The sequence below is a fragment of the Bos javanicus genome, chromosome 5 (genome assembly GCF_032452875.1).
Source record: "Bos javanicus breed banteng chromosome 5, ARS-OSU_banteng_1.0, whole genome shotgun sequence".
Lineage (NCBI taxonomy): Eukaryota > Metazoa > Chordata > Mammalia > Artiodactyla > Bovidae > Bos > Bos javanicus.
The window spans coordinates 1,590,439-1,615,642 of NC_083872.1; the positions used below are offsets into that span (position 1 = coordinate 1,590,439).

Here is a 25,204-nt window from a genome sequence, read left to right on the forward strand (position 1 = left end):
TGGTAATGGACGTGATGTGCAAAGAGACAAGTGAAGGACGAAGAAAGAAGCAGGCCCTGCATTGATATCCAGAAACCAGAATTCACTCACAGTTTTCAGCAGCCGCTGTCAAATGTTCCCAAATCTCTGGGCTGCAATATCTTTATTTGCAAAATGAAGAGGATGAGGTATATACAAAGCTTAGCCACTCTCTCCTTCCTTCCAATCCAAGGACTCAAGAACTTGCTAATGACGGGATTCATGCTCGAAAAGAGCATGTTCAGAATACTGCTTTAGGTCCAGGAATCTATATATTTTTTTAAAGTTCCACAGGACATCAGCCAGGCTTGCTTCTTAAACAAAGGAGAGTAAGTACACACAACGACAAAAATCTTTCCAGCTGTAAAATTCAGAAGTTTATATGGGAAACTCAGCAGGATGGACTAAGTGGAAGAAGGCTGAGAGGCCTTAAAAGCCATAAGCGTTCTCCCCCTTCATGAAACCAGCAGGCACTGTGCCCAGAGGGAAAACTGTGCATTTTTGTGAGTTGAAGTGGCAGGCTTGGGCCGTAACTTTTTTCAGCCACTCACTGGGGTCTGCAGACGTCGACGGGCTCTGCACCCAGGCCTTCTCCCAGGAAAGCCCTTCGTCCTTGTCCTCCTTGCTCCTGCAGGGTCACTGCAGGTCGCTTTTGAAGAATATGAGAGGTCGCAATTTGCACTGATAATGGGTCTCACATCTGGGTGGGACTGCACTTATTTAGAAAACCCTGGGACACTTCTAGGATGAAAAGGCAGCCGAAAAAAAGCAAACATCTGTCCCGCATTGCTTCACTAAAGGTGACTTCCAGAGGATCCTAAATCACTATTTAAAAAAGTCACTTGGACATCTAACCCCATGGGTTAGACAACATTGGAGTGCTTGCTCACGAGCTGTATTTATTTAGCGATTAGCCCAGCGTTTCGATTTTAGGGCAAAAGGCGAGCCAGATCGGGCGGCTTGAGGTAAGGATCAAAAAGGTCACCCATCTTTTTGCCTGAGGACGCTTGCCTCCTTACCCCGTTAGTGTGACTATTTTTCTGGATTGGATTTCTTTTTTTTTCTTTTCCCCCCTTAGGTACTCTATGTAGCCCCTCCATTCTCGGAAGTGGGCGCTGGGGAAGCGTGCAGCATCCTTCGGCCCCTGCGTGTCCGTCTATACCCGTCTAAAGCAGGTCCCTTTTGGCTCTCGGCTCCGGGCGGCCCGGACGCGAGAGAGAATGGAGGCGGCCGGGGGCGGGACGGAGCGGGGTCCCCGGCCCCTCACGCGGTGCGGAGCGCCGGGATCCGCGCCGGGGAGGCAGAGCCGGAGCGCTGAGGACTCTGCTGCACCTCGCGCCGCCAGCCGCCTCCCGCCGCGGAGCCGGGGAGGGAGGGAGGAGGTCGGAGGAGGGCCGCGGGGCCGGGCGGGGGCCGCCGGGCGGCCCGGCTGCGCTGACGTCACCGGGCGCGCGATTCGGGCTGGAGCGCTTTAAAACAGGAGCGTGCGAGCGGAGATGCTGCTCCGCACCGAGCAGGCAGCTGGCTACAGCAGCGCTCACGGCTCCTGCAGCGGCTGCAGCCAGGGCTGCTCCCGGACCCGCGCTGCGGCAGGGACCCGGCCGGGTCCCGCGGCGCTTCTCCTTGGCGGCCCCGCGCTGCCCGCGCCCGCGGAGCCGCAGAAGCCCGCCGAGCTGCTCCTGGCGCGCCACGGTCTGCAGCCCGGCCGACTCTCCCCTCTCGCCGTCGCGGTCCCGCTGCCCGGGCACCATGGACACCTCCTCGGTCGGCGTTCTTCTGTCCTTGCCGGTCCTGCTGCAGCTGGCGGCGGGGGGCGGCTCGCCCAGGCCCGGCACGCTGCTGCGGGGGTGCCCCGCGCACTGTCAGTGCGAGCCGGACGGCAGGATGCTGCTCAGGGTGGACTGCTCCGACCTGGGGCTTTCGGAGCTGCCCTCCAACCTCAGTGTCTTCACCTCCTACCTGTAAGTGCGCCCCGGCTGTGCTTCAGAAAGCGGCAGAGGGAGGGAGGCAGGTGGGCCCTCCACCCGTTTTGGGGGCTCTTCGGCTCCCGCGTGCTCTGGAGGGGGCGAACGAGGTTGCCAAGGGCGTCTTGGTCAGGCGTGTTTGGGCCCCTGGGAAACGCACGTGTCTTGGGGTAGCGCGCCGACACTTTCCGGGCCCCGCAGAGAAACGGTGGCTCCAAGTGCAACCCCGGGGAAAGCGCTGGTGCGCTGCAGCTTTGCAGTCCAGATCTAGGCAGGTTGCCGCGCGAATTCCTCCGAGTGCAGGCATTTGTCTGCAATGTGCACATCTGTGCCCCTGAACCTGGAACCCAAGCTACCCAATTGGTCCCTGCCCCAACCTCCGCCTCCTTGTCCCGTCACGGTCCGCGAAGAGATGGGCTGGAAAAAGTTTGCCCAAAGGAGAACTCCAAGTTGTCCAGCTCCAAAGGAACTTATTCTTCATCCCTTGCGCGGTCGTGTGATGTAACCTTTTTCAGTTCTGTTCTGTTCTTTCTACCCGCCCCCCCTTTTATTAATGAAGTGATTAAAATGTGGCAACCACAAACCCCGATTAGAGCTGCCAGAACGTTATCTTTACCTTTGGCTGCCCGAGCCGCCCTTTGAAGTGCCCGCGGCCACTTTGTAATCTTTAACCATCTCCTCCTCCCGGGGAGGAAAGGGAAGTGGGTTTAAGGCGGCGGAGCGGGTAAACAGCGGCGCCCACACCCAAGTGGAGACTTGAAGCACTCTGTCATCCCTCGGGGATCCTACCACCCGTCTCCCCTCCCCCGCGCCCCCCATCACAGATCCAAAGCCCCAGTTGCGGAGACGAGGCAGCGGCTCGTTTCTTAATTTTGTCTCCGGAAAATCCAGGCCTGGAGGGTAACAGGTGGCTGGGTGGATGAGGTGACCCAAGGGGACCCCGATTCTTGGGAACCGAGGCGATAACTGTCCATCTCCCCATCTGAGGCTCGCTGCCTTCAGGCAGAGAGACCCGAAGGAAAAGGGACCACTCGGGAAAAGAGGCACTCGTGACCGCAAGGTTACACGTCTGGGTTTTAACCCCAGGCACGCCGGTGAACCCACCCCAAACCCTGGCAATCCCAGTTTCGGCTTCTCTGATGTACCTTGGCAGGAGCAAACTGGAATGTTTGTGAACTTGGTCTTTCCTCTGTTTAGTTGTTTTCTGGAGGGAAGAAACATGAAGAGGCTTGCACAACGCTTTACACTAGATAGTGATTCTTTTTCTAGAGACAGAGTGAGGAAGAAAAAAAAAATTCTTTTTTGCTTGCTTTGATTTTGTGTTGAAAGGGAGGGATTATCCTGCTAGATTTTAGTATTAGTGGATGGCAGTTCCCCTCCTCACCTACCATAGAACTATTTTGGCTGCTTTCCTTATCTGAAAAGATTATGGAATTAATCTATTTCCCCACAAGGTTTCCCTTCAGAGGCACTCATTGCATGATGCAGTGATATTTCCAAAGCAATGGAAATCCACTCCCCTAAGTGATCCTTCTCTTAAGAACTCACATTTCCTCCTCCTAAACAGCTCTCGGTACTACAAAGTAGTCTGTACTACTTAGCTCCAGTCTGGATTTAACTGCTAAGTTTAGTGTTTCAAGAATCACGTATTCTTCTGCGTGGGGCATTTCTGTTAGTGGTTGGCAGTTGCATTCAAGAGCCTGGAACTGCTCTTGCCCGTCACCCTGAAGAAATTGGTTAAATACAAGGGAGGTGTGCAATCCCCCCAAACTCTTAACTATTTAAATCATACAGTTGTTAGAAAACTCCTTAAGCGTAGAGAAAATAAATATCAGGACTTTTTTTTCCCCTCTCACTCATTTGTTGGGCTTCTGTTACTAAAAGCTGGCATTAGGGTTAGGCAATACTGCTTCCAGTCATTTCCCACATACCTCAAATGCATTTAACTGCTTCCTCCATGTGCTGGGGAGATCTGACTGCCACTGTTTCCTATCTTGCTATCATTATAGATAATCCCGCAGAGTTAAGATACCATTAGGAAGTTAATTGTCAGCTTTTTCTTGTGCTGTTTGATGACAACCTGTATCTGGCCTAAAGTGAAATTTCTCAGTGTTCTATATAATATTAAAACCCAGCGTGTCTGTGAAAAGTGTCACAGTGAATGCCAAATACTTGTATCTAATGGTTAACTTTTCAGGGAATGTGAGGGCTAAATGTAGAAATCAACCCTGAAGTAAATAACCAGACTGATGTTGTCCATAATGAGCAATTTTAGAATCTGGTCTCCTTATCTAAGACAATGCCAGAGGCCACTGGATGCTCTGCCTTAGTGGCTTGAGGGGTTTGGGGTTTGAGGGGTTTGTTTTGACAACCTCAGGAACTCTGCTGACATGAAGGGCAGACGGTGCCCTCTCTTGGTTACACCTAGCATTAAGTAACCATTTCTCCTTTGCTTGTGCACTCACACCCAAAGAGAAATCTTTATTTATTCATATCTGAATAAATAAGCTTGTATTTTACTGGTTATATTATTTTAGGAGATAACTTCTTTTTGCTCTTGAAAAGGAACATGAAGTTATAGCCCGGCTCCACGGGGGGCCCAGTGGTAATGAAGCTTTGATGAGAAAGTTACTGTGTGCAAAGACTAATGTGAATGAGAGGCCATACTTCTATCTCTTATTGTTTGTACTAAGTTATCACCATTTCTTTGAGTCAAAATGTTATCTCTTAATCTTCCTCCCCTCCCTAGAAGAGAACAAGCATTCCATTTTCTTCAAACAGCAAGTTGCAGCTGTACACATTTGGCAAATAGATTTGCCACAATCTGATAACTGGCTAGTCCAACCTGTAGGTAAGGAAAGTTTCCTAAACCTCTTTATAGGAGGTTAGAGTTATTTTTGTACAGTTTTATAATCTTTCTTCCCTAGAAAAGCTAAACGTTAAGCCAGTCCAAACATTAATATTAACTCTCTTTTCTTACTGAACTGCATTCTCCAGTGGATCTGTAATTGGACCACTGAACATGCGTGGTAGAAGCACTGGTAATTTTCAACCTTAACCTCTCTCTCTTATTCTCTCTCCCACTAATTATGTTCACCCAGCAGAAAATAAGGAACACACCAAGATTGAGACATAAAAACAGACAATAACTGTTTCCAGTGTTTAATACATCTCAACCTACCAGTAGTGATCTGTCAGAAATGAAGTAGTTCTAGCATCTAATCTTATAGATGAGTTGTTTTAATGCATCAAATTGGACATTTGTGCTAATAGGGTCTTAGAAGTAAGCTCTGTGTGCTGCTTTGATGTATCTTTCATCCAGTTAGTGTAGTATCCAAATAGAAAACTAAATCCTAATGAACTTCCTAATATAGTAAATATACTTTTCTTTATTCATCTAGAACAGTCATTTTATTTTTAAATGAAAACTCAGTTTTTTCCTGCAATTGCTTAAAAACATGAACATTTCAGCCACAGGCAAATACATGTCACATGAAACAAAGTTATCAGAAGAAAGAATTTTTTTTTTAATTTTATCAATTTGGTTACTTTTCTATATGTAACTTTCTAACAAAATTTAATTTTACACAATTGATAAAACTAGGTTTAATAAAAACCAATCAAAAACCTGGGTTATAACTAATTAGCGACGGCCCTAGTGTCATACATGTATTGAAAGCATTTAAGATACACTTTAAATTTAAAGAACCTTTTCAGAATCTTCCGTGAAAATTGTTTAATATGTTTCTACTTCCCTTCAAGCAAAGAAAACTATTTTAAATGAAGGAAATTTTTGTACTTTAGAGATGGTTGCAAAAGCCTTAATTGTTACAACAGTCTTAAAATTTAGGTCAGTTGCAAACTATAGTGTGCTCTAAAACCTACTTGCAAAATTCATTTAAAATATAATGATATCAGTTACTTTTCTGCATTTTAATATTCTTTCTTTTTCTCAAGGATGTCTGGGTTTTCCTAGTAGTGTTTTTGTTATGGGGGATAATTATTGAAACTAATTGACTGAGTTAGTCTGAGTGAATTTTTTTTTTTTTTTGAGATAGTGTTTCTAATTCAAGCAATCTTAATGGTATAGATTTACAAAAAATATTTTACTGTGTTCAACACATACATGACAAAGTTTGTGTAACAATAATAAATTTTTACATATAATTAGCATAATCTTCTATCGGATCTTCAATCTTTTCTCTCTTTACATGTTTTCTTCAAAGTAAAGGTGAAATTCTGATCAGCAACAGAAGTGGCCATCACAAATGAGTTATTAATAGAAAACTGGAATCAAAAACTAACCTTTGTAATTAAATAAATGTATATTTTTTTTTTTTAATGTATATTTTAATATGGAGAAGGAAATGGCAACCCACTCCAGTGTTCTTGCCTGGAGAATCCCATGGACGGAGAAGCCTGGTAGGCTGCAGTCCATGGGGTCCCACAGAGTCGGACACGACTAAAGCAACTGAGCAGGAGCAGCATATTTTAATAATGAAACCGTTCCTACTTGGATGTGCTTGAAAAAGCTTAGAAACACAAAACTAGTCTGTAATTTCTCAAAGTCAAGTTTTGAACTGTTTGATAGTTTTTAATTTCCAAAGCATGTAACTGTCAAAGGTATAGACATAATATCCAAGTAAACAATTAGGTCATAAAATTAAAGACATTGCAGAATATTTACAGTTTTACAACTGGCACCTAATATCTACTTACTTTAATAAAACATTTTTATATTTCTTCTATTGAATTTATACATGGAAGTAGTTTTAGCTATAAATTTAAGTATGTTTCCCATTAAACCAAATCATATACCGTAAGTTAGAAATGAAAAACAGTAGTGAGCACTGCATTGAGCAATTTTGTCAAGTAATTCTTTTGGTTTTATTCACTTATCTATATAAATTTAGAATAATGCTAAATGGAACATTTCCTTGTGAACACCCCCACAAATGGGTATTTCTGGTAAATTGAATTCTTCATGAGAAGGCAAATTCCTTCCTCTGAGATTCAACGTCCTCACTCCTGTTGCAATGTTTCACTTTATACAGTCTCATTTTGTAGTAGAAAGATGAATCAGACTGGCATTAGAGTCACTGCTGATAGATTACTTATCAAAAATAACAAGCTGGTAATTTAGTCCTATTGCTATTTTTTATGTATCTTAGGATTTCATTTGTTAAATTACCCATGAATTCCAACCTACTACAACTCTTTGATTCCCAGATTCTATCAGCTTCAATCCACAGTTTTATTCAGTCGTCATAGATACCAACTACATGTTCAGTTTCACCCATGGAATTCCTTAGCTATGAGAAAAGGAGACACTGCGTAGGCTATACGGTGGAATGTTTCATAAATGTCTTCATAATGCAAAATTATTTTGTTTCTCCATAAATGACATAGTAGGAAGCAGGTTCATTCTTGAAATCTCTGGCATTTTTTCCCACTTCTTCAAGTTAATTTTTTTTTTTTTTGCACTGAGTCCAGTGGAAATGTCTTATTTGAAAGTAGTAGGTAGAAGAATGTTAATCATTTGATTTCAAAAAAATGGAATGTTATCTAGTAGTAATAGTAAAAGATGGTTAACAGGGTGTTCGAATTAGAAGGTTAATTCTTTTAATTAAAAAATCTTTAATTTTAATTGAGATATAATTGATCTATAACATTAGTGTCAAGTGTACAACATAATGATTCAATATTTGTATCCAATCATGATATGTAAGTCTATAGTAAGTCATAAGCCATAAGTCTATAGTAAGTCTAAGCCATAGTAAGTCTATCTAGCATCCATTAACCACACCCTGGGTTAACTAAATATTTTTAAGATGCTTTGGAAGCAGGAGTCCTTCCTCATATCCTCGTTCTCAATATTTAAGGTGAATTGACACATCATTTATTTGATAAGATGAACTGACACATTATTTGATTCAGAATGGAGAATTATTTCAAGGTTTTATCTATTCAATATTTAAATCTCAATGTTTAATATGGGTCAGGGAAGCTGGAATTTACTTTGAACATATGCAAAAGAACCATCCATTGTCCATGAAACCATCTTCCTTAAAATTGGATGGATTAATTCTTCAGGAGGTAATGATGGGCTCTCTTTCCTTCAGGGTTTATCTTCCTCCCTAGACTATGAGCTCCTCCAGGCTAGGAAATTTTTCACTTTATTTCCCAAGTGCTCAGACCAGTACCTGGCAATTAAGGGATGCTCAGTAAATACTTGTAATGTTGAATTGAATAGAATTGGCTGAACCAGCTGCTGAAATCCTAATGGCTAAGAGGGCTCAGAGAAAGATGATAATTACTTGTCTGCAAGTAACAGAAAAACACAAATCTGCTGGTATCCCACAATTACAGCTCAGCCCCATTGGAAATATAGTTAAATTGTACTTATCTTAAATGATGCTATGAGTTGTTTAACAGACAGACCAGAATTTACATGTCTAAATTACTTTATTATTGTAATAACAATAATTATAACAGCTGACATTTATATTATTCTTTCTGAGTGCCCAGCATTATGGGGCTACTTTACTCAATCCCATGCCCCTCAACAACCTTTTGACACGGATACTATTCTCATACCTGTCTCGAGTGGCCTGTTAGCTTATTGCAAGACTGTTTCCAAGGCTCAAAATGTTTTAGGGCCTCTTTGAAATTGTCTTTTATCAGAAAACAAGGAAACCAGCCTTCTAATGTGTAGTTATGCCTCACAGTAATTGTAATTAGTGCTGAAATGCTTCGGCAGATTTTTCTTCTTAGGAACATAACTTATGAAGCCCCCATATGAGAAATATTTCTTCAAGGAATCCTAGGAAATGTAGTCTTTGGTTTTTGATAAGATGAGAATAATATTATATAGCTTAGGGCCAATATATTAAGTTTAGTAGCTACCTTTTCCTATATCCACAGAACCTATTTCTCTGATCTCCAAGTCAAAGATAAATGGTGGTGGTGCCCAAGTATTATAAAGAGTGATCAACTGACTAATAACTTCCAAGTTGAAAATGAAACTCTTTTTTTTCTATGACCAGATCTGTGCATCAAATAAAGTAGCTAACGTCTTTGAAACTATATCTCAATTCCGAGAGATGTGAGAGAGGTGTATCCATAGAGCTGATTCACTTTGCTGTACGGTAGGAACTAACACAATATTGCAAAGCAACTGTACTCCAATCAAAATTAATTTTTTAAAAAGAGACATGAACTTTCTTAATAGGCCAATTTTATTTAAGTTTGTGTTTACCTTCAAAACTGGTAAGATAAGATGAATTGACACATCATTTATTTGGTTCAGAATAGAGAATTATTTCAAGGTTTTATCTACTTACCAATCACTATGTAAACTCTGCATGGTTTAACAATTAAGCCAGTGAGACAGACTTCTGTGTAAATTAAAAATCTGGATAAGACAGAGAAAAGTCCCTTCCTTCAAACAAAGAAGAACTGAACTATCCATTTAGTTTCTTCAGTCCTTCCATTCATTTGCTGCTATAAACCTATGTGTTAATCATTTATTATATTACAAAGTTGACATGAAAAACCAATAGTTGACCAATTAATTATAAAGCATATTCAGCATAAAGAACATCTCCTCAACTAAGAACTGATGTTTAGAAAATTTAGGTTACTTTGAGATGCAATCTCTAAAAACTCTTACAATAGTATGCTTGACTTCAGTTTTCTATGAACAATAATAATTTTAAAATTATAGCAGATACAAACTACTATATATAAGATAGGTAAGCCACAAGATCCTACTGAATAGAATGGGAGCTATATTCAGTATCTTGTAATAAACCATAATGGAAAAGAATATGAAAAAGAATGTATATGTAAAAATTTATTCAGCAATCCCTAATTGTCAAGTGTCTCATTTTTAACATATGCACATTTTTCCATGTTCATTTTGTCCTTCTTTACTACAGGAGTTTGGCTTCACCTTCTAACAGAGACTGTAATGGTCAAGGAGAAAGAAAGCCATCTCACATGCATGTTACACACACACACACACACACACACAGCAACACTCCAGTAAGAAACAGTTTCCTTTGTGCCACTTGCTCGGTGGAATGGGTGGAAATGATACACACTGACATGGCCTGGCAGTGGAGGGCCAGCCCTTTTCAGGGGAGAGACGAGGAGCTGCCTGTGAAGGCACCTTCAGTTCGCTTCAGAAGCTGAAATGCAGAAGACAATTGTCCTGGCACTGGGAGCCCAGCTCCAGCTGAGAACGCGTGCACCGAGCTGACCTTGCTCATCAGCCTGCCAGCTGGGATTAAGCTTTCCTCAAGTGGTCCCTTGTTAGTCCAGCCTTTTCCCCAGTGTTGCTCATCTTTCACTACTGGAAGCCAAGTGTTTCAAACTGTTACTCAATTTTGCAGCCAAATTCCTTTATTTTCTCCTCCACCTCCTCTTCTGCCCTCTCTCTGTCTGTCTCTCTCTCTCACACATACACACCAAATGATGACTAACCTTACATGCATGCTTTCCTTTCCAAAGTCCACATTAAGAAGAGAATCTAAGAATTTTTGTTTCACTAAAAAAAAAAAAAACTAGTAAATATTCTTGTGCTCCTTTTTTTTTTTTTTTTGAAACCTTGATTAAGTAGAACAGGGACCTCTACAAAAGATGTCTCTGCAAAAATAACCTTCCTTTGATCAAAAAAGCCACAAAAGTGTACTTCTCAGGAAAGTACAAAACCACACATGATCTCAAGTGGAAAAAATATAAAGAATTTGCTGAATTTTTAACCTTAGCACATAACAAAGATATTATTTTAAAGTCGGCTGGTTAATGTGGGCTGTGTTAGAACTTTCATTGTGTTACGTTTGGGTTTACCCAGTGTTATTTTAATGAGTTTATTGGGTTCGACACACAAAACACCACATGGCGCTTAAAGGATTTCGGTTATAAATTTTCTTGTGAGGCACTTACTTGAAGGAACTCTGTTACATAATCCACTGGTCTTTAAATCTATCAGCATAAAAATAGCCTTTCACTCTTTACATACATAAAAGATTATTTAGCTATAAAAACCAAATAAAAATTTCCATGGAAGGAGCTACATTCCTTAATGTGTATTAATTAAGGTTTTCACAATAAGCATTATTTCCCTGTGAGTGTTGAATGAGTTTGGAGTCTTCTAGTAAAGACTGAAAGAAGAAATCTCCCTCTTTATTTTCTCTTCTTATTTCCTGTCCTGAAGGGACCCTTAGACCTGCCTGCATTTCACCATAGATGTACTCTATAATTAGCGGTGTTAACTGCCCAATAGAGTAAAACCAAAAAAAAATAGCAAGTGAGATGGAAAAATAAGTGGGGAAATCGGCCACTCGAAGAAACTACCCAGACAGAACAGAGAGACACGGCAAGCCCTAAACAGACATTCAGCCTCGGATGGTACCCTTCCCTTGGGTTTCTCTTGATGCTTCTCCATCCCTCTGTATCAGACAGTATCAGAGGAGGACTGACGGACACGTCTCCCTTAATGCAGACACTGTCCCCTCCCCTGCCAGGACTGCAATCTACAAGATGAAGGGAAGTTTAGAAAGAAGAATCACAGGGATTAAAGTTATCAACCCTAAGCACACCAAAATTGGGGTCTTTGATTTTAAATTGAGGAAGCCACATTACTGTCGCTTTGGTGGGAGACCTGAACTCACTGAAGCCCCCATACCCCAGCAGCTGTTGTTCTCTGGGGCTCTCTGCAGTGGAGTCCAGGAGGAAGTTCAAGATCTTTTTTTCATTGAGTCTTCAAGCTCGAGTAACAAAGGAAATCCCAGTTGAACCAGATTCTCCCAGGGTGTAAGCCAATCTCATTTGAAGATCTCAAGTTTTAGCAACATGATTAACTGACAGGATCCACCTTCCACCCTGAAGCTGCTGGCCTTGAGCATAATGTCCACTGCCCCAGGGTCTTGTAACAGTGAGAAGTGTCAGATGGATACAGTATGGTCCCAAATAACTATTACATAGTAATTTGAAGCCCCCTTTGCCTTAGCAGTAGGAACTCCTCAGAACACAGTTAATTGTATAAAGGGAAAAGAAAGGCTGATTTGTGGAGATTTATATTAAGTACGGTAAAATTAATTCAGAGGTTGAGCGAATAGCTAACTACATTTAGAGTAAGTTCTACTGTAAAGAACTAAAAGGATTAATCTTTTATCCAAAATTACCAGAATTACTAAGCTGTATACCTAAGGTCACATTACATAGTGCAAAATTGAAATTTAATCATGATTGCTAGAGTATTACCCTAATTGCCCAAATAAACAGAATTAAAATCACTTGGATGGATTGCAGAGGTTTTTGAAGAGTCAAAAGCTATATCTAACCATAGGCTTTAGAAAAGACCTTCAGTTTAGTTCAGTTCATTCGCTCAGTTGTGTCTGACTCTTTGCGACCCCATGAATTGCAGCATGCCAGGCCTCCCTGTCCATCACCAACTCCCAGAGTTCACTCAAATCCACGTTCATCGAGTCGGTGATGCCATCCAGCCGTCTCATCCTCTGTCGTCCCCTTCTCCTCCTGCCCCCAATCCCTCCCAGCATCAGAGTCTTTTCCAATGAGTCACCTCTTCGCATGAGGTGGCCAAAGTACTGGAGTTTCAGCTTTAGCATCACTCCTTCCAAAGAACACCCAGGACTGATCTCCTTTAGAATGGACTGGTTGGATCTCCTTGCAGTCCAAGGGACTCTAAAGAGTCTTCTCCAACACCACAGTTCAAAAGCATCAATTCTTCGGTGCTCAGCTTTCTTCACAGTCCAACTCTCACATCCATACATGACTACTGGAAAAACCATAGGACCTTAGAGTTGCCCTAATCCAAAACCTTCATTTCCACAGATGATGAAATTCATGTTCATAAGAGGTAAACAACATGCCCCAAATCACATAGGTGGTGAAGATGGGATTGGAACCCAAGTCTCCCAGAAACTTCAGTTGAATGATTCTTTTTTTCACGTTTTTGCACCAACACCAGATACCCAGGTGAATTCTAAATACTCCATTAGTTCTCTAGATGTTGCCAAGTATCCTGTTGTTTATGCATGATACATGTTCATTTCTAGGTGTGTGCTTGAATCTTAACCCAATAAGATTTTGTTCCATTGCAGATACAGATGAAGTCCTCTCTCACCTAAAAATCTGTATGGCAGAGAGAAACAATCAGGTTTAATTTGAGGAATAAACAATGTCCCAAGTTTCAGTTCATGGTCAGTAAACACGTCTTTATTGTCATTTAAATTTCACTTGGGATTTTAATTTGACCAAATTCAGCTGCCTTCGTATCTGTTGTGCCTGTTCCCTTTCTCCTCTAGCCCTGAAATTCAGGTTCTCCTGATTTTTTGTGTGGATAACTGTTGCAGTCTCCTGTGTTGGTTTGCATAGAGCCCCACAACACACACGCACTCCCTGCCACCCCATGAGTTTGTCCAGGAGGCAAGTCTGTTCATGTCCCCCTTCCAGTCCTTTAGTGGTTTCCCGTGGCTTTCACAGTAAACTTTAACTCCTTAGTTTAACCTACAGAATCACCGTGTCGCGCCTCATCCCCCACCGACAGACTCTGTTGTCAGCCCTCCCCTCCTCAGTCCCATGTCCTCCGGTCTCCAGCCATATCCAACTACATCCTGTCGTTTCCCTGTTTCAGGCCTCCAGCTTCTCAGATGTGTCTGTCTCTGCTTGGAATGCCTTTCTTCTTCTTCATCTTCACAGCTTCTGTGAGTCTTCCCATATTCAGTTTAAGCATCACCTCCTCTAGAGAGTTTTCTGTGACCTGCCAGTCCCTGGTGCTTCCACATCATGCTGAGCCCAGCCCTGTCCCAGCACACATCTCTCATGATTACCGTGCTCGATCTGTTGTCACTACTGGACTCCATATACCCCTTGATTCTCTTAGAGCAAAGAAGAAAGGAGTCTCCCTGGATTAGAACACAGAATCTCTATGTACCAACCATGGTTTTCATTTTCTGTATTTTATGATGCTTTGTTATCTTGGGCCCTTGCATACCCAGGAGGGACAGAAGGGCTATCTAACCCTGGAGATAGCAGCAGCAACTCCCCTGTAAGTGTGCCTTTCATGTGCAAACCAAGCAACACAAGCCCACACCCCACCACCTTCTTTATCAGGCTCTTGCAGGGATTTTACCCTCTAGGTCAATATTTCCTGCGCTAATCCCCCCTGGGCCAGGTACCAGATAACTCGGGGCCACAGCTACACCTTGAGCCTGATGATATTATGCAAACTAGCCGATTTCAAGTCTGCTTATCCTGCTCATTCTTCCCATGGGAACCACGATAAAGGCTCTAGCCCCTGCTTTCTTCCCTCTCCTTCTATCACCCATGTGGTCCTGACCCGATACATCTGCCTGCTCTTAGCAACGTGCATGCTAAGTTGCTTCAGTCGTGTCTGACTCTTTGAGATGCTATGGACTGCAGCCCACTAGGCTCCTCTGTCCATGGGATTCCCCAGGCAAGAATTGGAGTGGGTTGCCACGTCCTCCTCCAGGGGATCTTCCCGACCCAAGGATCAAACACACATCTCCTGTGTCTCCTACACTGCAGGCGGATTCTTTGCCCCTGAGCCACGGGGGGAAGCCTGGCAACCGTGAATGACAAGCTGTCTTTTGCTAGCAGTCATCTTGAGGTCTAAGGACGACACCATACCTGAATAACATGAAAACCTACATCTCCAAACCCTTTTGCCCCTGCACGCCTGTACCTGGTCAGCTTCAGAAGCGGCTGCAGCTGCGGCGCACTTGAGGGAGAGTCGGCCCAGTTTTCTCTCTTTAGGGGACCCGCCCTATTCCCTTAAACACTGCATAAGGCTTGTCTGTCATCCATGCCTAAGATATAAGGTGCCGCCAAATGTGTAACAGGGAGATGAGCTGATAGAATCTCCTGTATAATCTTATAATGTGGTGACCAAGAAATACTTCCCTCTAAACTTGGCAGACTGCCTTGTTTGTAAATTCCCAAGACAGAAAAAAAAAAAAAAATCAGAACGTGCTCTTTAGGGGAGACTTCCCTGGTGACCCAGTGGCTGGGACTCCAGGCCCCCAGTGTAGGGAGCCTGGGTTCGGTCCCTGGTCAGGACCCCACATGTCACAGCTAAAGAGTCCACCTGCCACAGCGAGGATGGAAGGTCCCAAGTGCTGCACCTAAGCCCTGGCACAGCTGAATGAATAAAATGTTTTTTGCAGTGCTTTTTAAGACTCTTACTGCCTGTGTTTTCATATGAGTCTCATAAAAGTTATGAATATCCCTATTTTAGAAATTAGAACATCTTTTGACAAAGCTCACAGCCTCGTCTTGAAGAACGTGAGCAGCTTACTCTGGATCTCAGTTTTCTCATCTGTAAAATGGCAACAATAATGGCATTTACCTCACTGAATTGTTGTGACAGCTGGTAAACTAACAGATGTAAAAAATTTTCCATCGTACCTCCCATGTGGCCCACGCATAAAACATTAAGTGCTGTTGGTTTTGTTGGTCACGGTGGTACAGTTGGTATAACACTAAACCCACCTTTTTCAAATATGCAGTGTCACCTCTTACTGTTATCCACCTCAAAAAAATAGCTGTCCATGGGCCTAAAATGTTACAAGTGTAACTGCAGTTTTCGTTAAACAATATTTTTTAATGTTAAAAACAAAAGAACAAGGTGCTTACTAGGTACAAGAGCAGGGGAAGCTTGAAATGAGTAAGACATCACCCACTACCTGTTCAGGTAAAAAGATTTCCATGTATGTATGTATGTATGTATTTGGCTATGCCAAGTCTTAGGTGCAGTATTCGCGATCTTCAGTTGGCAGCATGTGAGATCTGGTTCCCTGACCGTGGATTGAATCCCGCCCCCGCACTGGGAGCTTTGAGTCTGAGCCGCTGGACCACCAGGAAAGACCCCAAGTAAAAAGATACTAACTTTCAGCTCCGATTTTTTGTATCAAATAGATAAAAGCTTCCGTGTATTGCATGGTGTTCCTATTTTCACAGGTGTGTGAGTGTTGTAGACCCTGCACGAGCCTCCGGGTGGGCCATTGAGTGCAGGCTTCATCACAGACTGTGAGCACATGGCCCAGTGTGAGGGGTGCACTTCTCCAACACGATGTCATGGATGGCCCACAATTTGTGGTCCTGGGTTTGAGTTGCTTTTATCCTCTTCCTTCTTGTCACCCATCCTCACAATTTTCCCTGAGTATGTGGGGAAAATTGAGTTTGATAACTTCTTGGACATTCAGAAGCTCACATCCCTGCAGTGGTCTTGCTGTGGCAGAAGGGGAGAGATGATGGATGCAGGGGACTTGGAGGAGAGGGGAGCCCAGCCTTTCCTCAGAGCCAAAGACGCACTCAGGGAAAAAAACAAATTGTCAACACAACAGATGTGTTTTTTTAATATTAACAACTGAAAAAATAATTCTACTCTAAGGAGATAAAAGCTGATTTAAGGAATATGCTTATGTCTACCTGAAATTATCTTCAAAAGAGTTGAACTTTCATGAGGAATTTCAGTAGCTGTCTTTGGTGAAGAAGCAATTGGTTCAGTGCAATTAATTACAGGAAGGATCTTTGCAGTCAGTGATGACAATGAGACTAAAATTATTTCCTGGGGACTCTTGGATACCAGTGACGTGAATCTGGGAGTGGGGGAGGGACTCAGGTTAAATAAGGGGTCAGAGCACCACCAAGCTTGTATTTAAGCAGGAGGCCTCTGGAATTAGGCCCAGTGATCCCCAGCAGAGAGGGGAGATGGGCAATGGGTGGGAGGTTACTGGACCAGAGAGTCTTTAACTCTGCTGGATGAGCCCATGTCTCCATCTCTCCAGATGCTCGGCACCCCTCTGCAGAAAGAGCAAGGCTTTACCCCTGACCAGTGAAATTAAGAGAGCAGGTCTGAAAGGGGAAATCTCCCCTGTAGGAATACTTTTCTCTCTTACAATATGTGAAAAGACGATTCTGGAATTCTCAAGTGTCTACTGAATCACTAAAGTAAGAAACTGATGTATTTTGCAGCCCCAAATCCAATACAAGAGGAAATTTCAGACAGACCTTATGTGTTATCCAGCAGCACAGATTGAAGAAGTGGGATCCGTCAGCCCAGCTTCATTAAGCAGTTTAAATAATCACTAAACCAAGGGGGATTAGAAGGCAGCAAAAGTCGAACAATTTCAAATGAAATGTCAGAAGGGTCTATCTCTTAGGTAAAGCAAAGTTCTTTAGGTGGAGGGGGAATAAGAAGAAAATGACAGTCCAGAGGAAACCGTGGCAAATAAGAAAAGAGTTTTTACAGTGGTGAGGTTCCCAAATGGTTCAGTGGTAAAGAATCTGCCTGCTAATGCAGGAGCCACAAGAGACACAGGTTTGATCCCTGGGTCAGGAGGATCCCCTGGAGAAGGAAATGGCAACCCACTCCAGTATTATTGCCAGGAAAATCTCATGGACAAAGCAGCCTGGTGGGCTACAGTCCATGGGATCACAAAGAGTCGGACACCACTGAACTCCTGAACATGCTCACGCAAGAGAGACTCAAAGGTGAGGTGAATTGCAGGACCACAAGGAGAGTGAGACCAGAGGACGAGCTGCCCAGTGTTGCAGAGACCCTGGCTACTGTCTCTGCTGTGAGGTTGACTCAGCCAAAGGGTAGCGTTCAGTCCTTCAAGGGTCTATACACACACACGTACACGGGCACATCTCTGCATTTATACAATGGACACTCATTTTGAAAACAACCTCCAAATCTCAAAATACATGTATCTACTCTATCTAGAAGGCAGCTGACACACTGCTAGGAGCTGAGAAATCATAACATCACAATGCAGCAAAACCAAAGAAAGTCAACCATAATTGGAAAAAACACATGTACCCCAATGTTCATTGGAGCACTATTTAAAATAGCTAGGACATGGAAGCAACCTAGATATCCATCAACACATGAACAGATAAAGAGGCCATGGTACATATATACAGAGGAATATTACTCGGCCATAAAAAAGGAACTCATTTGAGTCAGTGTTAATGAGGTAGATGAACCTAAAGCCTATTATACAGAGGGAAGTAAGTCAGAAAGCGGAAAACAAATATCACATATTCATGCGTACAGATGAAATCTCAAAAGATGGTACTCATGAGCCTATTGCAGTGCAGCAGTGAAGACACAGACAGGGGACAGACGCACGGAAAACGAGGGGGTGGGGGGGAGGGTAGGATGCATGGAGAGAGCAGCGCAGAAACACACGCACTAACGCGTGCAAAATAGAGAGCCAGTGGGAATGTGCTATATGACTCAGGGAACCCAAACCAGGTTCCGTGACAACCTAGAGGGGTTGGGTGGGTTGGGACCTGGGAGGGAGGCTTTAGAGGGAGGGGACATATGTATATCTATGGCTTATCCATGATGTACGGCAGAAACCAACACGATATTGTAATTATCCTTCAATTAAAAATAAGGAAAAAAAACCCTGAAACATGCAGAGGAGCAGTGCTCTAGATTAGAAGTCTAGATCCATGGTTCTCAAGCTTGTCAACAGCTCAGCTTCACATGACACCTCGTGGGAACTATCTCCAGGCCCAGCTCACACACCAAGCTAAACTAAATCAGAATCTCTGAGGGAAGAAGCTAGGCATCGGAGTGATTTTTCACTCCCCAAGGCAAATGGGAGGTTTCTACACACCCACAGTCAAAGCCATTTTGTGCAGCAAATCTAGGCTTCCCTCATAGCTCAGTCCATAAAGAATCCGCCTGCAATGCAGGAGACAAGGGTTTGATTCCTGGGTCAGGAAGATCCCCTGGTGAAGGAAGTGGCAACCCACTCCAATATTCTTGACTAGAGAATCCCATGGACAGGGGAGCCTGTACAGTTCAGTCCATGTACAGTACAGTCCATGAGGTTGGTCGCAAGACTTGGACATGACTGAGTCACTTTTACTCACTCAAGGCAAATGCAACAGGCAGTCAATTTTGAGGACCCCTGGTCTAGGTCTAGCTAGCCCACTCACGAGCCATTGAATCTCCATAAGAGGCAGAAGCTCCCTGACTCAGTTTTCACATCTGTAAAGCAAGAGAAATGCGCACATGCTCAGAGCTTGCTCCTAGTTCGATCATTCTGAGTCCATCAGCTTGACATGTGAGGGTATTGTCCTAGGGCAGGTGTACCAGTCTTGAAGAAAATGGGAGGTTTCTACATACCCACAGTCAAGCCCATTTTGTGCAGCAAATCTGGGAACATTGTTTACTCTCCCACAGTGAGCGTTACTTAAAATGACTTTATTTGTTTTGCAGTTTAGAGGGCCTCTGTAGGTAGCCTCAGGAGCCTATTCATTTCATTAACATTAAATCAACAAGCAGACCTTCTTTCTGCCTCTCTCAAGCAGGATTAATGGATTTTGGCATGATTTGTGCATCTAGCAGCAAAACCTCGTGCTGAGAGAGCTAGCAGGCTTGACTAATTCCCAGCAGTGCTAACTTCATAAACTTACTTTAAGCTTTTAACTTTGACTGAAGATTAAAGGTAATGACTTCACGCTGTTACATGTGAATGCATGATATTCAGGATGCATAGGAAAACTATACAAAATGACAAACTTTGATGAACTAACATTATATGTGTTTGCATGCATATGTATTTGTATAGCTACATGGTTTATATGCTTATGAAATACTCAATTCTGTGATGTAAAAAAAGATCTTCTAAAACACTGAGATTCACCTAATAAGTAATAATCATTACACTAAACAGGGTATTGACAGATGCATATGTAAAGTGCAAACATGAGAACCTATAATTAGAATATCATAAATACACTAATAGAAGGCCCAGTGTTGTGAGAAGCTGTAACATGATGGACTGTTGACTCTGAATAATTTTCTAAGAAGCAAAATGATTCTACTCTCTGAGACCAGTTATCACCTATAAAGAATCCTCCATACAACCACACTTATCCCTTTTTTTTCTTCCAGACAGTCTTAAATTCAAAATTCAGAGAGGTCTGCATGAAGAAAAGAGAGAAAAGGGAAAAATACAATATTTCCAGCCCATCTGACAAGACTACATAAAAAGCTTTTGATCAAAGGGTCTTAAGTACACTTTACTGGTGTGACAAACAACATTTTTATCCCTTTATTAGATTTATTTTCTTCTGAAAACTGCAGTGACCAGGGTATGGTTTGTGAAAGAAAGCTGGCAGGGTTGTGTTCTTTGATTCCTAATTAACACCTTCAGTCTCAAAGGAGAACCAGCAGAAATACCATAAAGTGTTGCAGCTGCATCGTGATTCCGCTTGGTTGGTTTGCTAAAAGTCGGCTGGGCATCGGCAGCTGCAATAAAGAGAAAGCTCAATGGATGTTTTGTATTGTGTCCACTGAAGTGAAAGAAGGCAACCATTTTAATTTTCAAATGGGCAGCTGCAGAGGGAGGTTTAAATGGAGCTAAATACAAGATTTACTGTTAATTTATAGTAAATAAAATAAAATCCAACTTTCAAGTTTTTATGATCATATAGGAATTTTAGTGAGAAATTACAAACGATAATTTTGGCGCATTTTAGCTACTGACTGGAGGAATTTGGCAACAAGGAATCACATTCATTATAAAAAATCAAAATAGGTTTTTGGAAAGAGCCAAACTTTTAGAAATTGACATCTCCACTTTGAAAGGTAAAAGTTTCCCTTTCCTGTCTTTGGTCATGTAACTCCTTCGTCCTACTTCATGGAAACCCTAAAATTCATTCAGATCAAAATTGAGTAAGATTCCCTATGCACACACCCCCACCTCACTTTTCTTTAAGAGCGTGGAGTTGAATTTTGGCTTGAGTAGGAAGGGGAATAAAGGAGGCATTTAACTCTGGTCAGATAAATCTCACTCACATTCAAAAATGCAATTAAGGAAATATGTAAATCTAGATGTTTCATCAAATGCTAGCTAAGGGGTGACTAGTTCTTTTCAAACACAATGACTGAACTAAAGAACTTTAGTGTCTGTGTAAGAACCATTGTCCAAGCTGCAGTCCCTGTTGGTAACAGAGCCCGGCCTGGCCGTGGGAAATACCTACATATTTGACACAGGCCCTATTTCTGAGAGAAAACGGATGGAAGAGAAAGTATGGCGATTTTACTGTTGCATTCTAATCAGCCATGATCTGCCTAATTTGCTTTGATCAGGAAGATAAACTAATTTTTCTATGGGCTGGATAAAAGTAATTAGCAAGCCAAAGCTTTCATGTTATTTCAAAAGAGCTAAAGTAAAGAGGATCAGAAATTGTAATGGTGGGAGCTAAATACATCTTTTCGGTTCATCTGAGAGCATTGTTAGTTCAAAATAGAATACTGACACAGAAGAGGAACTCTGGCTAAAGATAGTTTCATGGACTGCACAACCGTTGTAAATCCTGGGGCCTACAGTGCTATGTAACTAAACAGAATTACAAAGGGTGATTTATAATTGGTATCTGTCATATAGCCCTGTCCTTTTGTGCAGAGACCTTTACCTTCATGTGAAAAGGTAGGATTATTGCCTCGTCCTGAAAACACTGTTGATTTTTTCCAAAAGCTCTGTATTTAAGTTGTTTAAGTGGTTGGAGTAGTTGGATGTGTTTATTTGAACTGTAAAGCTCTGCTCCTCTAAAGCATGCAGGTACAACCTACTTGGGATCCTACAATCCTGGATATACTAGAGTGAGATCTGAGATCAAACTGAAAAAGCTACTCGGGAACCTGACTCCCCAGATGCTTAAATTTCACAGGCTGGTTCACTGGTTTTTGCACCAGTTACCAGCTTCAGTAACGCCGTGTCCTCCTCTCCTGTTTTTTTCTAAACACCCAAACACGTGTAGTTATTAGATGAGAAGGAAAGATTTTGGAATATAGGATTTAGTTTCTTTAAAAAAATCCGCTACTTAGTGTTACTTTTTCTCTTGTTGATGTGACCTTTGCATTACTTCCTTTTCCAAGCTGTTGTACTAGATACGGTATCTGTAACCTTACTGTAAACTTAATTGCTTTTTTGGTTACTAATCTCCTTTGCTAGGGTTCTTAGATACCACAGTATGCATTTCATGTCAGGCTCATTGTGTCTTATAAAATTAGATCTTTTTTTCAAAGGATCTCTAGGTGAGGTTGGAGCTCACCAAGTTTCAAAGTTATATGGAAACGATTGTTATAGAACAATTCCAAAGGAAACTGAAAAACAAGAGCACTATTCTAAATTACTCAAAATCATTTGATTTACTTTCTCATGTCTTCCCGTTAGTTTGGACAGCTACAGCCAGCAAACCTTTTAACTCTCTATCACTGTCATAAGAGTTCTTAATAATAGCATTGTTTAAAAATGCAAACAAGTCTGTTTTACTTTGTGGCTAAATATCACAAGATCTAGAAAAGAGGGTGATCGTTAGGACTAAGAAGTCAATCTACGGTGTGGAGGAGATCTTAATAGTGTCAGGCTCATGTTCCCCCCACGGGGCTTCTCAGGTGGCGCTAAGGGTAAGAACCAGCCCCCAGGTCAGGAAGATCCCCCGGAGGAGGGCACAGCAATGCACTCCAGTGTTCCTGCCTGGAGAATCCTGTGGACAGAGGAGCCTGGCAGGCTATGGTCCATCGGGTTCCAAAGAGCTAGACTCGACTTAAGCAATTTAGCACACACACATGTTCCTCCATATTCATTCATTCACTCACAAAATAACGTTTATCAATTGCTTATTCTGTGCTAAAATGAGTATCACAGTGCCCAAGATGAACACAATCTCTGCCTTTACAGAGGAGACAGACATTAGGGAAATGCTTATTTAAATGTATCTTATTAAGATTATGAAAGTGCTCTGGTGGAGTGCGTGAAATGAAGACCTTCTAGAACTAACGTTCTAGAAATGAAGCACAGGCTGGAGTCAAGACTGCCAGGAGAAATGTCAATAACCTCAGATATGCAGATGATACCTCCCTAATGACAGAAAGCGAAGAGGAACTTAACCTCTTGATGAAGATGAAAGAGGAGAGTGAAAATGCTGGCTTAAAACTCAACATTCAGAAAATGAAGATCATGGTATCTGGTCCCATCATTTCATGGCAAATAGATGGGAAACAATGGAAACAGTAACAGACTTTATTTTCTTGGGCCCCAAAATCACCGCGGATGGTGACTGCAGCCATGAAGTTAAAAGATGCTTGCTCCTTAGACAGCTATGATAAAACTAGGCAGGGTATTAAAAAACAGAGACATTATTTTGCTGACAAGGGTCCATATAGTCGTAGCTATGGTTTTTCCAGTAGTCGTGTATAATTGTGAGAGTTGGACCGTAAAAAAGGTTGAGCACTGAAGAATTGATGCTTTCCAACTGTGGTGTTGGAGAAGACTGTTGAGAGTCCCTTGGACAGCAAGGAGATCAAACCAATTAGTCCTAAAGGACATCAACCCTGAAAGTTCATTGGAAGGACTGATGCTGAAGCTGACACTGTAATACTTTGGCCACCTGATCAAAGAGCCAACTCACTGAAAAAATCCCTGATGCTGAGAAAGATTGAGGGCAGGAGGAGAAGGGGATGACACAGGATGAGATGGTTGGATGGCATCATTGATGCAATGGACATGAGTTTGAGCAAACTCCAGGAAATAGTGAAGAACAGGGAAGCCTGGTGTGCTGTATTCCTGGGGTCACAAAGAGTTGGACATGACTGAGTGACCGTACAACAACAAATAAGAGAGAATCCATCCAATGTCCATTTTAGTGCCAATATCAGCCTGGGTTAACTTCATGTACAGCACGGAATTCTTGACTTGCAAATTAATGCCCAACCATGTTCAATGCACAGGAATTGAAGGTCCACAAACCTGTGGAAAAGTAGAAGTGGAATCAGATGGGGGGAGGCGGGGGAGGGGCTGCTTTCTCCGTATCAGCTTCTTTCCTCAGGAGTCATCCGGCTCCACATCTCCCTCCTCCCTCACATAGTGGCTTCCATGCCAATCTGCCTTAGACTCCGCTTCCATTTCCAGTTGTTAAAGAGGGATGATTTTCTTCCTTCTCCACAATTTTTCCCACTCTCCAAAATAAGAATAAATGAATGAATGGTTTCTCAATGATGCTCTCAACTCTGCTGTGTCTTGAAACTTAACCCCACCCACTTCTGAGTCCACTGTTGGCTCTGCTGAAAGCAGGATGATGACAGATCTGCCCCCAGGAACTGCTCCTTATCAGTTCTCATTTGTGGGCCATAGTCACAACTCATACACCTTTTGTGGCCATGAGCGCTGCAGCTGCAATCCACAGTTTAGCTTTATCTAGACCTCCAGACTTCTGGTGACCTACGAGTCCCCCCCGCTCCACCTCCCCCTCCTTCAGGTCTCAGAAGGGACATGTCCTGCCTGTCTTCCAAAGCTACCCCCATCTTGGATTTCCCTCTTGTCTCCTGGGACCCATGCATGGGTTGTTTTATCGAGCAGGCATTTATTGAGAGTGTGCCATGCAAGGTGCTTTGGAAGAACACAGAGATAAAGACAATATCAGGTCATTTTCTTCTGGAAGTTTGAAATTAAAAAGGTTGGTTTTCTTCCATACTATATTAAATTTGGTAACCGGGCACATTGCCTGATAAAAGGATTTCCCCTTAAAGGTAGTTATTCTGAGGGTATCCTCTATTTCTCCCTATTCAGTCTATTTATCATCATGTTCCCCACTGCTGCCTAGCACAGTACCTGGCACCTACACATGTTTTATAATATATATTTTCTATGGGTGGAATGAGGGGTTCCTCCCTTTGTTCTGCTATTTCCTCAAACTGTTCTCGCTTCTTTCTGCTTCCTCTCACTGCCAGAATTCTTGAATGAGGAGGCTATATTCACTGCCACCATTTCATTACCACCCACTCACGCTTTCATTCCTTTTGAAAGCAGCCTGCCACCCCCACCATTCAACTGAAAGCACCCTCTGAGACACCACCACAGACCTCCTCCTGCCAAATCCAGCTGGTCTTTTCTCAGCCTTCAATCTTCCTATCTGCTCTGCTGGAGTGGACTCTGTCAGCCATCCCTCAGCAGGGTAAGTTCTCCACAGTTCCAACCTCCAAATACATGTGTTTTGGAATCTGCCAGGCCTGGGCTTGGCCACAGTCCAAAGCTCAGTTTCCTTATCTGTAAAATGGGGCTAATAAAGCCTATTATCTCTGTCTGGCCCACACACAGACAGCTTCCTAATTGTTCTCCTTACTTTCCTCTCATCTCACACAT

The 25,204-nt window shown here is 42.6% G+C and overlaps 1 protein-coding gene across 1 annotated transcript in view; it reads left to right on the top strand.

The window, feature by feature from the left end:
* The first annotated feature begins 1,679 nt into the window (after window positions 1-1,679).
* LGR5 (leucine rich repeat containing G protein-coupled receptor 5) overlaps window positions 1,680-25,204 on the top strand; it is a 129,639-nt gene continuing 106,114 nt past the window's right edge. Inside the window, exon 1 of the mRNA XM_061415510.1 lies at window positions 1,680-1,979. Coding sequence (XP_061271494.1) covers window positions 1,768-1,979 — 212 coding nt within the window. The 5' untranslated portion in view covers window positions 1,680-1,767. The remainder of the gene's footprint in view (window positions 1,980-25,204) is intronic.